General features: G+C 35.9%; 1 protein-coding gene across 6 annotated transcripts in view; it reads right to left on the reverse strand.

The window, feature by feature from the left end:
* Nucleotides 1-602: 602 nt before the first annotated feature.
* The window catches only part of DDHD1 (DDHD domain containing 1), a 93324-nt gene continuing 80609 nt past the window's right edge, over nucleotides 603-13317 (reverse strand). For 2 of the 6 annotated variants that reach the window (XM_081228838.1, XM_081228836.1), the window contains 4 exons: nucleotides 12483-12735; nucleotides 11278-11469; nucleotides 8380-8463; nucleotides 603-3449 (listed from right to left, as the gene is read on the reverse strand). In XM_081228838.1, coding sequence (XP_081084964.1) covers nucleotides 3268-3449; nucleotides 8380-8463; nucleotides 11278-11469; nucleotides 12483-12735 — 711 coding nt within the window. In that variant the 3' untranslated portion in view covers nucleotides 603-3267. The remainder of the gene's footprint in view (nucleotides 3450-8379; nucleotides 8464-11277; nucleotides 11470-12482; nucleotides 12736-13317) is intronic. The other 4 variants (XM_081228839.1, XM_081228837.1, XM_081228841.1 and 1 more) reach the window with 3 other exon arrangements.

Here is a 13317-nt window from a genome sequence, read left to right on the forward strand (position 1 = left end):
ATGCCTTACTCATTACAGCTGAGAAGACAGAAATATTAACTAACCTAAGCAGAAGGCAATTCAGTTTTTTTCCCTCTACTGTAGGCCTTACAGTGAACTTTCTAGGTTTGGTCCGCTTCCACCTTAAAGGGCTCAAGTGTCATCACTGGAAGGAGTTGTGGAATTGGCCGTGACACTCCACTGATGGTTTCCTTTCCTCTGTTCGCTCTTTGGGGGAAGGATATGACCCAAATGCTTCAGCCCCCAATGAGGAAACAACAGAGAGAAAATGAGAATGAGATGAATGTTTACATGTCACTGTCTGAGGGCTTCTACAGAACGTTCAATGTGAGAATTTCCAAAGGCTGACAGATGCTATTTAATAGAAGACAAACATAAGATTCCTAAGGCTTGCTATGGAAAACTGAGTACATTTTATAATATGTTCTAATATACTGTAACACTGGATTATAACACAAGCATAATTACTGTTGAAAATAAAGTTATGAACAAAACTTTCTCCTCATTCTAAGTTTAAATAATTCTTGGGGACCTAACTAGATTAAAATTGTTTGAACAGTCTGACCAGTACTCAGAAGAATCATCATAGCAGGTACACAAAATAGAGAATAAAATTTTAATGGTATCAAAAATTTAGTACTTGCTGGAATAAAGTTGCAAAATATTACTCAGTAACTGACTTAGCTTCTAAATCAAGCTAGAATTACACATACTCTGTATATTACTTGAGTACGTACAAGTACATTCCATGATAACATGCAGACATGGAAACAAGAAGAGTACTGTGAAATCAAAATCGCCATCTCTATTGATGAAATAATGAATTGAAAACAAAACCCCTATCCAATAATCCAGAATATCTCATTTTGAAAAGGGTGTTTCGAATGTTACTATTTTCAAGAACTCAAGTAACTTCCATGTGGTTAAATTGGATTTTTTTCCTCAATATGAAAAAAGGGAAGCAGATATATTCCTATAGCTATGGGAATATACTTTTCTTTTTACTCTATATCAAATGAAAAGGTTTGCTAGGTTTTCAACCCTCTCAGGTAAAAGGGGCTCTTCACATTCTAATGGTTAAAATGAATCCCTTGGGACTTCCCTCGTGGTCCAGTGGTTGAGACTCCACGCTTCCAATGTAGGGTGTCCAGGTCCAATCCCTGGTCAGGGAACTAAGATCCCACATACTGCAACTAAGCGTGCAACTAGAGAAGCTGCAAGCCACACGAAGACCCAGGGCAGCGCCCCCCCCCCAAAAAAAAGAGAATGAATCCCTTAAAGCTCTTAGGCATGTGAGTGTCATACCACCCAAATGCTCACATACCTTTAATGATAAAGTCATATGGGATATGAGTTTAATTCTCCTGAGAAGTAAATAGACCTACGAAATAAACAGGGTATGAGAATGACCTGAGTTCACAGGAATCTCTAAATTCGAAAGACATTGCTTCAGCTTTGCTAAGATTGCATCAAAAGCCTTTTATAGCAAGAGTTTCTTAGTGAGTCACGTATTTGGGCATGGAGCCTTGGGATCTTTTTAAGCACTAAAAAGAAGTGCTTTATGTTGTGCAAATTCAATGGAAGACCAAAAACAGATAGAGGACTGACAGTTCTGAGTAAAACCTACAAGTAATCCAAAGATTCTATCATCTTAAAAAGAAAGGAGAAGGTGAGATGTACAATCGACCAACTTTGCTCCCAGTTTGACGATTCCTGGGGAGCTAAGATAAGCAAAGACAGCACCTTAAGTGGAACCCAGTGGAAGCCTCTCAGAAGTATGGGTTGGTTGTGGCAAAGATGGCTACTGATCCCCTCTAAGAAACTCCTCCTTTGAGTGGGAGAACCCAAGAATGTATATGACGAGTAGGGTAAAGTACTGGCTTCACAGTCATTTTTCCAAATTATGAATTGCAACTTCTGTTATTACTGTTTGGAAAACAAGAGGTCACATGTGAATTATCAGTCAATGAACAGCACATAAAAGAATATGGTCTGTCTTCAGTCTGAGCTCTGATTTGCTCTGTAATCTAATTCAAGGCCCTTTAAATGTTTTGGTGCCTTAGTGTACTAACATGTAACATGAGAATAACACTCATTTACTTACCTCAAGAAGCTACTACATAGATTATTAAATCGCAAAGCACTTTGAGCTCCTCAGATGAAAAGCACTGTGGAAAAAATTACAGCTGAGGAAACTCTTTCAATGCCTCAGAATCCTGAACTATTGTGTCTATGTCTCAATTACGATTCCTTAAACACTTTAGTGGCACTCCATCCCCTTTTTATATGTTAATTGTTTGGCACACAGATGCTTATATATTCAAAATTTAGTTGTCATACTCCCTACTCCAAAGAAGTTTACTAATTTTCCAATAAAGTTTATTAAATGTATCCATTATGGAGTATTCCATGTCAAGTTTAGAAAACTTCAGCTTTCTCTGAGGTCCATGGGACATAATAAAAAGTTCATTTTTTTTCAAAATAATTGAACTAGTGTTATTTGTGTAAAACTACAATTTTTTAATGAAAAAAATGCTTAAAGTATGCCACAGTGTCTATATATTCATCTGAAGAGTACAAAGATGGAGTTCTGAGAAAAAAGGGTATTAACACTATAGAAAATAAATATGGTTCTTAAATTGTTCAAAGGAAACATTTTAAAAAATGTAATGTTTCATACATTGACATAAAACAATTAGAGGTAATAAACTATAAATACAATAGTTCAAATGTTGCTTCTATTTTAGCATTAGTTTTTCTAAACAAGTTAAATCAAAACATTTAAAATCTGTTACACTCATGTTTCAAAGAAATTGTGGAAATGGAAGCTTCCATGGAAATCGAAAACAATGATACCACCTTGTGATCTTTACGTAGAATACCCTGGACCTTGACCATTTTCGATTTATAACATATTTTGGTTAATACATTAGATTCAACCCATTAAGATGCCTTTATATTTGGGAGAAATTAGATTGTGATCTATAACCTTGCAGTCCACCCAAGTCCTCCTTACGTCCAGGTCTTGCTTGATTCTCTGCAGGGGGTTCTGTCAGACTCATACTTAAAATGAGGAAAACTATAAATAACTTCTTTCGGACTGAACATTTGCTTTGTTTTTTTAAAGTAAACTAAAGTGCTTCTAAATTCAAATATTTCTTACCCTAAACAAACGTGAAACATACTTAAACCTGAAACTTCCATATGTTGACACACATATTTTAACAGAAAAAAGTCAGTTTGGGGCCCTTAATGTCCTTCGACAGTTCAGACTGGATCACAGTCGGGTTTTGCACTATTATCGTGCTCATGTTTGTACATGAAGGTTAAAAGAAAGAGGGCAACATCCAAGGACGACCAATAGGCGGTATGCGATGTGACAGCTGACCAATAGCGGCTCTCCACAAGGCCTTCTCTGAGTTCAAAATCAACTCTGTGATCCAATTCCACTGAAAGGAAAAGAAGTCAAACAGATGAGTAAGTATTACACAGTTGGTTCTATATAGACTTACGAGAGTTGAGAATAAAAACTTACCAACGAGAAGTGACTCTCCTAATTATTATTACTAGGTTTTAAAAAGTGACTTTCCATTCTAATCTTACAGGAAAAAACACTCAAGAGCCTCAGCAGCTCGGGATTCTATTTGGTGAACCCTTTCCTTTGTATGCTCAGGTCAACATGGAATAATAAAGCAAATAAACAAAAATCTCGCTTGGTATCACATAGTGTATTTGGAATAAAGAAACTGGGCTCAAATCCTGGCTTTCCCATTTAATCTCTGTGCCTAATCCGTAAAATAAGGCAAACAGCCTTCTTGCAGAATGATGGGCCAGGCTTACATGTAACAATGCCTGCAGGAGTGCAACAGGGCACTCAAAGTCTCCTTCATTGGGGAGGCCCTTTACATCAACTGGCTCAGGGAGACGTGTTGGAAGATAACATCTATTACAGTCCTACCACGTTTCCCTCTCCACTTGGCTGAATTCCTCAAAGGCAGCCACGACACACCCTAGTCTCTATCCTGTCAGCAGGGCCTAACATGCACCCGGGACATACACGCTCATTAAATGTTTGTTTAATAAAAGAATCCACTAGGTGGCCAGGAAAGTTAAACTGGGAGGAACAATGGTAATTCTTGAGAGGAAGGATTTCATTTTATAACAGTGTTGTCTTCAAACAGTTCAGTGAATTCACTCAAGTCTTTTCTAAACACACAGAAAGTCCCTGCAATACGTGTTAGAGAAAAACCACCTTACCAAATCAAGGCTCTAAGATTGCGATCGGTTCATCTAACAAATCCTTAGAACACTTAGAAAACGATAATTTGATCTTCAGGAACTCCTTTAAAACTGTCAATGAGCCATACAATATTTTGAAGGGTCTGTCTTAAAAATAAAAAGCACTGAAATCACTACTATTCAGACACTCAAAGTCTACTCTTTGTTCAGAGTACCAGCAGATGTGAAAAGTAAAAACTGGCAAAAACTAAGGGGGTGGGAGGAAGAGTTGGGTTTTGCGTTACCCTGGAAATTTGGTAATTGCATATAGGAAATCACATCATTTTAGAGAATGATTTCACACAAATGTTTAGCTAATGCTTATTTTAAACAGGTATTTTGTGACAATACCATTTGGTGATTTAAAAATGCATTTACAGTTGTTATTTTTCTATTCAATTGTGCTTTTCTGACAAAGAATGTCAGAAAATATCTATACATTTTTAGATAAGGTTTACACTTAAACAGCATAAATACCCAGTTAGGTTATAAAACCCCATGAAGTATATCAACATAGGCTTTTTACAAAGTTTTCTAAAAAACAAAATACAAAGTATTTTTCTCATTTAAATTATGATAAGCTAATCCATAATAAGAAATAGTTGAAATCCACATGTGGAACTGTGGGATAGTAATGTCTTAATTTTTTATCTTTTGTATTCCATGGGACATTTGTGTTAAATTGGTAGGTACATTCTGTCACAACAGACAGGAAGACGAAAAGAGGAAATGAATTCTCGAGCACGATGAAGAAGAGTCAAGGTGAAGTTAGTTATAAAGAAAAAAAAGGAGAAATAAGAGGAAAAACAGAAGAGATGGGAAACATACACAGTAAAACTGGTGAAGCCCACACCAATTTATTTCTAAGAATTCACTTTTAAATGCCACTGTAGAATGTCTTCCTAGTCCAAGTCTTAGGTTGAACTGTTGTTTTAAAGTCAAAGAAAGGGAGATGTTCAACTAGTGTTATTTGGCTCCACTTTGATTTTGTCCCTGAAATGTATTCTTAATATGCTATTACTGTGCAACACTGCCTTTCATATACTATAAACTCAAAATGATAAATTTATTGTTCCATTATATTATATGCCCTTGTACTTCTCATCACCCAGAGGATCTTCAATAAGTGTCACTAACTAGATTGCCCCTCCCTATCCCTTTCTATTTATCTGTAGGTTGTCCCCATCAAAATGGGAATTAGGTAGCCAGCTTGTACCTGATGAACCTATTTTAGTCTCTCATCTTCCTTAAAAGGTTTACCCCAGGCAGTCTGGCTGCCATTGCAGCTGACCTCACATTTGTGTTGGTTTTGCAGGTGGATGGATGGATGTAAGAGGGCCTATGTCTCATCTTCCCCCTTTCTGTAGATCACAGAATTCCCAAGGGAGTGGGGTTACTACATGGCAGCACTATTCCATCAATATATGTGCTATGAGATGTGCTCTTGGCCAAAGTTGGCCCAAATCTACATGGAGTTGCCTTGGACCCACTTTCTCATTGTTACCATATCAAGAAGGGGTGGCACCATACAGGTTAGTAGTTTTTTCTGAGTTTCTCTCACCGAGTTAGGTCAAAAAGAAAGGAGAACATAAAATCATCACTTTGCCCTTCTTTCTCTCTCTTGAGTGCCTAAGTGCTAAAATTCCTCTATCTACCAAAAAAAAAAAAAAAAAAAAAGAATGAGATTCCTGAACAATTGAAGAGAGGTAAAAATGAAAAAAAGGTTGTTGGCTTTTAACAATCATCAACAATTTGCACTGTGCCTTCAGCAGAGAATTCTTTTGTGCACAGGGCCTGTCAACATGGATATGGTGTTGAAAAGTAAAATATATGAATAGAAAGTCACCATCTTAGTATTATAATGTGTACTAACTAGACAGGTTTCTTCTATTTAATGGGAATGTCTTAACTTCCCTGGAGAGAAATTTTCAAAAACTTAATGAATCTTAAAAGTTATCTTATTTGTAAATAATAATTATAGTCATAATTGCATGATTTTTTGCTTCAGGTAGATACCAAGAAAACCACTTAAAGTACTAGGTAAAGGAAACTGGGTTTCCAAATGACTGGTGAAAGATTCATTTGCAATAAGAAAGATTGTGCTCAGAGTTCTTGATAAATTATGTCTTCTTATTTTTGTGCTGCCTCAGAGCGACTATATATTTCACGTGGTTAGGTGTTTGACATCCAAGGAATATTTACATTTTGTGACTTATCATAGCTTCAAATATATTTAAGAATATTCTCTAACCATCTTTTATTTGAAAAAAATAACAAAAACTCCATAATGAGTTTTATAATCAGTTGTCATTTGTAACCCCCAAATTTCCCGACACTAATATACCCTGAAAGACATTCATATACCTAACATTTGACAACAGATGGGCTATTTGGGTAAAGACAGGCTCATGGGTCGAATATAAAGAAACTCCTGGAGATGCCCAGATTTATTGGATCCTCTACCATCTGGTTGGAGAAATGTTCCTGATCATATTCAGAACTACTCCCTTCCACTCATCCTTGGTTCTCCTCAAAACTAACTTCTGGTTCTCTACATACCCTGTGCTTCCCACCTCTGTGTTTCTGCTTATGCTGTTTATTCTCTCTGCACTGTCTCTTCATCTCTGCTTGTCCAAATCCTACTTCCACAAAGTTTTTTTTGACTTCTCCAGGTTAAATCATTTTCTCATTCCTTAGAACTGACAGAGGCCTTTACCTGTTTCTCTGTTATGTGGCTCATCATATTCTATCATATATTATAATTATTCCTGCAGTTATCTACCTTCCCTACTAGAATATATGCCCTCTAAAAAATACTTAACTTCCACACCAGCATTTAAAATCTTAATGGGCAGCAATGAAATCTGTTTCATCCTGGTATCTTTTCTAGTGACTACCTACTTGGCTCATGGTAAAATTGTTGAATGAATAAAAACAGGAAAAGAGAAAATAGAAGCCATATACATAATACCATCTGAATCAGATCAGTGTGGTACAATTATGATTAGTGGTCTAATTGCTTGGGTAGCTGGGATGGTTTTAAGGTAGTGAATAAAAAGGACTACTTGAATGTAGGACAAATGTATGAGTGGATTAATTTTCCTTTCTCCAACTAAATATGCAAAAAGCACACATCAATTATTTCTCTATGGAAGTGACCATTACATGAACAGAGGCCAGAGAGAGCACTTATATAAGATCATTTGTTGAGGGGATTTCACTGAGTTAGATCAACACAAACTGCTGTTATAGAGCCCAAAACCCAAATCAGCTTGTTATGCTGAAACACTGTTTTGGAATCTATATCAAATAAGATTTTTTTTTTGAAAATAGAAAAAAATGCATGAAAATTAGCAATTATAAATACAGAAATTATAAAATTAGATATGGTTAAAAAATCCAAGGAAACACCTGTAACTTATTTTTTTGTTAAAGGTAAAATTCGATATTTAAAAAAAAGGAAAGAGAAAGGAGCTATAAAAAAAGGAATGAGAAGTTAATGATGAAAATAATTTTAAACTGCTAAGATTAATCTTTACTGATACATTTTGAATCTGCTGAAAATTGAGACTGAAAATATCTCTTACATCCAATAATAATTTTTTCAAAGCGAACCTACACCTCTAAAGAACATTAAATATTTATGTTGAAATCAGTATCAGTTATGGCATACCAACAGCTCTAGGGGAAGTGTTATTAATATCTGAAATAATCAGAAATGATAAAATCCTTTATACTATGAAATCCTTTTAAGTATATTACATGAAAAAAATACTGAATCTCTTTGAAGGCTGTAGGGCAATAGAGGAGAAAGAGAATGGCCTCATGCTTTTCTCACCTCTCTAAAAGGTTCCTTCTCTGTAGAAGCATATAGGAGTATCATATATTTTAGCACATTAAGTGTCTAATCAATACTCGGGGGTTTCTGGACCACTACATTTAAGATTAGAAAATACAGGAAGAGAATACATATAAAATAGTCTATTAATGGTAACATTCAAGCTGATCTCATAGAACTGATCCAATTTTTCAATGAGCAGGAGAAATCTAAGTAGATCATTTTCATAGTGCTCTGAATGCTATTCCTGACATATACCATACCGAGGGTATTATCTTTATTCTGCATTACATTTTCCGGAAAAAGAAGTTGTGGGAGATTAAAGAACGATTCTTGAAGTCTGAAATCTGTGAAAAAAAAACACAAGATGCTGTAAAGTGTTGGCTGATGGTTACAAATGGCCCTCAGTGATGCAGTGGCCAAAAGTTAGAACAATACTCCCAAATAAGCTGATTAAACCTAGCTTACATAAAGAAGTACACGTTGGTTTTTGTGAAGAGCTCTTTCATGGAAAATGTAAGCATAATTAACTCTGAAATATAATGTCATAATCTGTTAACACCCAAATATCTCCCAAATGTATAGTTCGTTTAAGTTCTAACCTAGAGGCAAAACAATGCTAAAAGAAACAGATTCTTTTCATAATATGTTACAAACACAGGGGAGTACAAGAAATGAAACAGTAAAACCACTGGAAATAAGCCTATACTTTTCAAAAGAAACGAAGAGTAGCTATATAAGATGCTTCAAATTGATGTCAATAAGATGGTTTCAATTGACAACACTAAATCTTCAAAGAGAGAAACCTGATTGATCATGAATTCACAGTCTGTGTCCATCTTACCCTCAAAAAGCAAGAGAATCAAAGTTGGCAGTTTCAGAATGAAGGTTATCGAGAAGAACTGAGGCAATCAAATGTGAGCAGAAAGGAAGGAAGGAAGGAAGGAAGGAAGCCAGAATCACCTAATCACGGTGACCAAATTCCAGAAAGAAGATTTAAGGAAGGTTTTATGACTTGCAACATATAGCCAAAATAGCAATTATGATTTAAGAAATCTGTCTAAATCAGGATTACATAGAAGAGTGTATTACTGAGGCAAGTTCAAGAATTAGTAAGGTGAATCTTGGGGATTTGATTTAAAAGGCATAATTCTCCTGTAGTAGTGGTCCAATTTTAAAAGTTGGGCTTTTAAAATCTGTATCTAAAGATGAGTACATGTAACTAAGAAATCATGATTAGCTCACAGTTAGTTGAGTCTATATAGTTGGCAAGTAATTTACCATTAGGACCAACAAAGAATTTATATGCTAGAATGACAGAAAACATATTCTGTTAAGATATTAAAATATAATAATGCAATACAGCTAAGCATCTCTACTCACTTGTACTGGAAGAAGAAATAGGTTTCTTCTTTATTATCACTTTGAAATTTCTACGTTAAATAGTAGAAAAACTGAAAGATAGGTTTCTTCTCTCAGACCCTATAGACTTCTCTCTGTATGTCTTCATTACCCCGTCTCTTGGGCTCAAAATACCCTGCTCTTCTTGTTCCCTCATTCACCCTAATGTTTACTCGCATCATTGCTGTGCATTAACATTACAAGGGATTGTGACTATTTACCTGCCATTTTACAAAATTCTTTGAAGTTATTTTTCCTCAGAAGTTTAGTTTTCCTTTGACATCTGCATGTTATAACAGAATTTTGTATTTTCAAAATCTCATTTCTGATAGTAAGCAGAGGTGAGAGTTTAAGTCAGCAATAGTATAGGAACTCTTATAAGAAAACTATGAATTTTGTACAAATATCAAAATCTGAAATGAATTTTCTAGGCAGTGTTCAAAAGGCTTGCAATTATAAAATTTTTAGTACTCAGAGTCTGACATAGATAGGATTAAGTTAAAAAAATGGAATTGGCCCAAATAGGAATGCCCAACTCAGAAATGGCTAGGATAATTCATCATGGAGTGGAGGTGACTCTGGTGAAAGATCCAGACCCTAGGACTGTCGTACGGCAATGAATGCTGGTTGTTTTAAAATTCAGAGTAGCAGACACAGTAAGAAAACAAGGCTCTAAGTATCTGAAATGAAATGTTTAAAGATTTTTAGAGGAAGAAAATAAAATTTTCTTGCTATAGTTACAGAAAGGAAGTAGCTAGTTTCAGAGTCAACATTTCCTTATGTAAGTCAATGGAAAACTAGGACTTTAATTAGTCTTATTTTACTGGACATTTAAAAATAAGGTTCAAGTTTACATCCTTGGAAGTAAATATATACTAAGTGTATTAGTGTTTCACAACTATTCAAGAGTTTAGACCTTATAAATCCACTGGAAAAAATTAAATAAAGCTCCATTCTAATATAAGTCCAGTATAATTATCCTTTCATTCACTCATTTCTTGAGTATCTATTTTACACAAGGTAGCTGGGATAGGATTGGAAGCGATACAGTGGATCCAATACAATTAAAGCTCTGAAGGTTTTATAATTCCGTTGGATGAAGGGAACTGAGGGATTAGCACCAGGACGGCTTTGGCATAGCAGTTTTTTTTTTTTTTTTTTTTTTTTTTTGCGATACACGGGCCTCTCCTGTTGTGGAGCACAGGCTCCGGACACGCAGGCTCAGTGGCCATGGCTCATGGGCCCAGCCGCTCTGCGGCATGTGGGATCTTCCCGGACTGGGGCATGAACTCGTGTCCCCTGCATCAGCAGGCGGACTCTCAACCACTGCGCCACCAGGGAAGCCCCTCCTTATAGCAGTTTTAAAAAGTATCAAGAGTAAATACAGCATAGGTTTGAAGCAATTACATGAATTTCTAAGGCTGAGAAGACCATATTTAAAAAAAAAAAAAACCACTTTAGAAAAATCAGGGAGTGCTTACCACAAAGAGATTTGTTTTATGCTTGATGTGTAACACCTCTGTGCCACAAGGCCCTGATTATTAATGCTCTTTGCTTAATTCACCAACGCAGAGAGTAAAACTGCATTTACCTAGGGATTATTCCTAAAAATGTAAGTAGAAGAAAAAGCATTGTTTCTTTAAAAGCTAAGGCAGGCTTTAGATTAAGAGTTGACTGCTAGTATTAATATCTTAACCCTTTGTGCTCCGCACATTTTAAAAAGGAACGGTATAAACTTGTAAAGAACAGTATGAACTAACATGCAGAGTCAAGAAAGCCAGAACTGCTATGTGCAAGGGTCTGCGTTGCCACAGTGGACGTGGGAGGTGAGGCAACTGGCTTCTTCTCGTCTTCCACAGAGTCCCTTGATGCCTCAGATGGCTGTGATGCAGATGAACGTCCGAACCTTGAGAACAACATTCCTCCAAGTCCCTTTCCAATGCTCGCAGCCCCTACATTTCACAAAACAGGGCAGTCATTCTGCTGAATTACACCACAAACCAGGCTAAAGAGCACCACCCATATTTACAGCCAGTTGGCAGAGGGACTAAGCCCTAGTCACGTTTTTCCAGGGTGGGTACATAAGAAAATTACAATTTATGTTGTAGGTTTCTAAATAAAAATGGTGTTGAATAGAATGAGAGTTGTACAAACTCCAGGAATATAGCTTACAAAGTAATAAAGATTCTATTTTATTCGTGATCATTGTTTTTTAAAGTATTTTGTAAGATTAAAAATGTTAATAAAAGAACCATGCCTTTCACAGAGGCATATATTCACTATTGATATGCTTACTCCTGAGGTTAAGTGGATATGTTATAAAAAGCTATGAATAAACAATCTTTATGACGAAGTCAAATATCAATGAGTCCAGCAGATAAAGCCTTTTTATAGTGCCATCTTGTGGCATTTTATACTAAGGCAACTTGTAACCAAAAGCAGTGGACAAACCAAAGTGGCACAGAACTGGACTCTGGCGCTACACCATTGTGGCTGGTACTGGAGATCATTCAAAGAGAAATTAAATACCCTTGTTGCCCTCAGGAAGGACACATATTTCGAGAGACTTTTAGGACAGGGATCAGAGAACTGGTCGGCAGGGGCACCCTTGGTACTCAAGCACTCCCTCATTTCATGGATGAGGAAGCAGAGCATTAAAAACTACGTGACTTCCCAAGATCTCACAGTAAGGGATGGGGCCAAGATTAAAATGAGGGACTTGATTCCCCGATCTTCTTTTGTGCATCCAGCTACCTCATATTCTTTAACTACAGGATCTGATCTAATTAAGAGAACTTTAGGGCTTTTGCCCTCAAATATGAACAGTGAGAAGGTGGTTAACTCTAACCATGAGGATTAACTGTTGGATGTTTTGTAATACATAGAGTATTTCCAAGTACTTAAAATTTAATGTCTATATAAAAGTGCTTAAATTCATTGATAAGGAATACTGAAAAGAAATTACCTAATATGCTTGCTTTGCCTATATTTGTTATAGATTCCCCATAGTGTCGGCGGGACAAGACTGGTGAAGTCACAGGGCTTGGTATTGTTGAAATGCCTTCACTGTCTGAAATTGAGGTAGGTTCTTTTGCTGGGTGAAGAAAGCTTGGCTTCATATACTCATAAGGTAGAGGATTGGAAGTATTATACCAGTGGATCTGGACTGGTGAAATGTTGCTGTAGTGTTTCAGTATTAACGGTTCTAATCTATAAGCCTTGATTTAAAAAAAAAAATTCAAAGAAACAAAACATTAAGGTACAATGCTTGGATTTTAGTAAACTGTTCATTCTTATTTTATTGCATGCTCAGTAGACCTTAGCAAATGTTTAAAAACCTGATATTCTTAACATGCATTCTTATTTCTTCACTGTTAATAACATGTAGTTTGTCTAATTATAGATCCTTGATGAGACTATAAAAAACAATTAGTCTAGGTTAATAGTAACCATTAATTTGTTTTTCAGAGAAATATTCATTTTTATTATGTTCTGATATCATCTAGCAATTAGATTTATATTAGTCTCACAAACAAAACTGAAGCAGTAAACAGTAACCTGGAACACAGCAAATAAGGTCAATTTTTAATATCTAAGCTCCCAGTAAACCCTACTTTCAAGTAGATTAATATAGTAACAAACACTAGATGATGGTATAAGACCATTTGTCTAATGTGAAGTAGGGATGATATAGCAGAAAAGGCAATGGACTTGGCATCAGAATTCCCCGAGTTTATATTCTGGCCTCTGTCACTTATTAACTATATGACACTCACCAAGTCACAAGGTCTCAGAGCCTC

This window comes from Mesoplodon bidens (genome assembly GCF_964165515.1).
Source record: "Mesoplodon bidens genome assembly, chromosome: 3".
In the NCBI taxonomy this organism is placed as follows: domain Eukaryota; kingdom Metazoa; phylum Chordata; class Mammalia; order Artiodactyla; family Ziphiidae; genus Mesoplodon; species Mesoplodon bidens.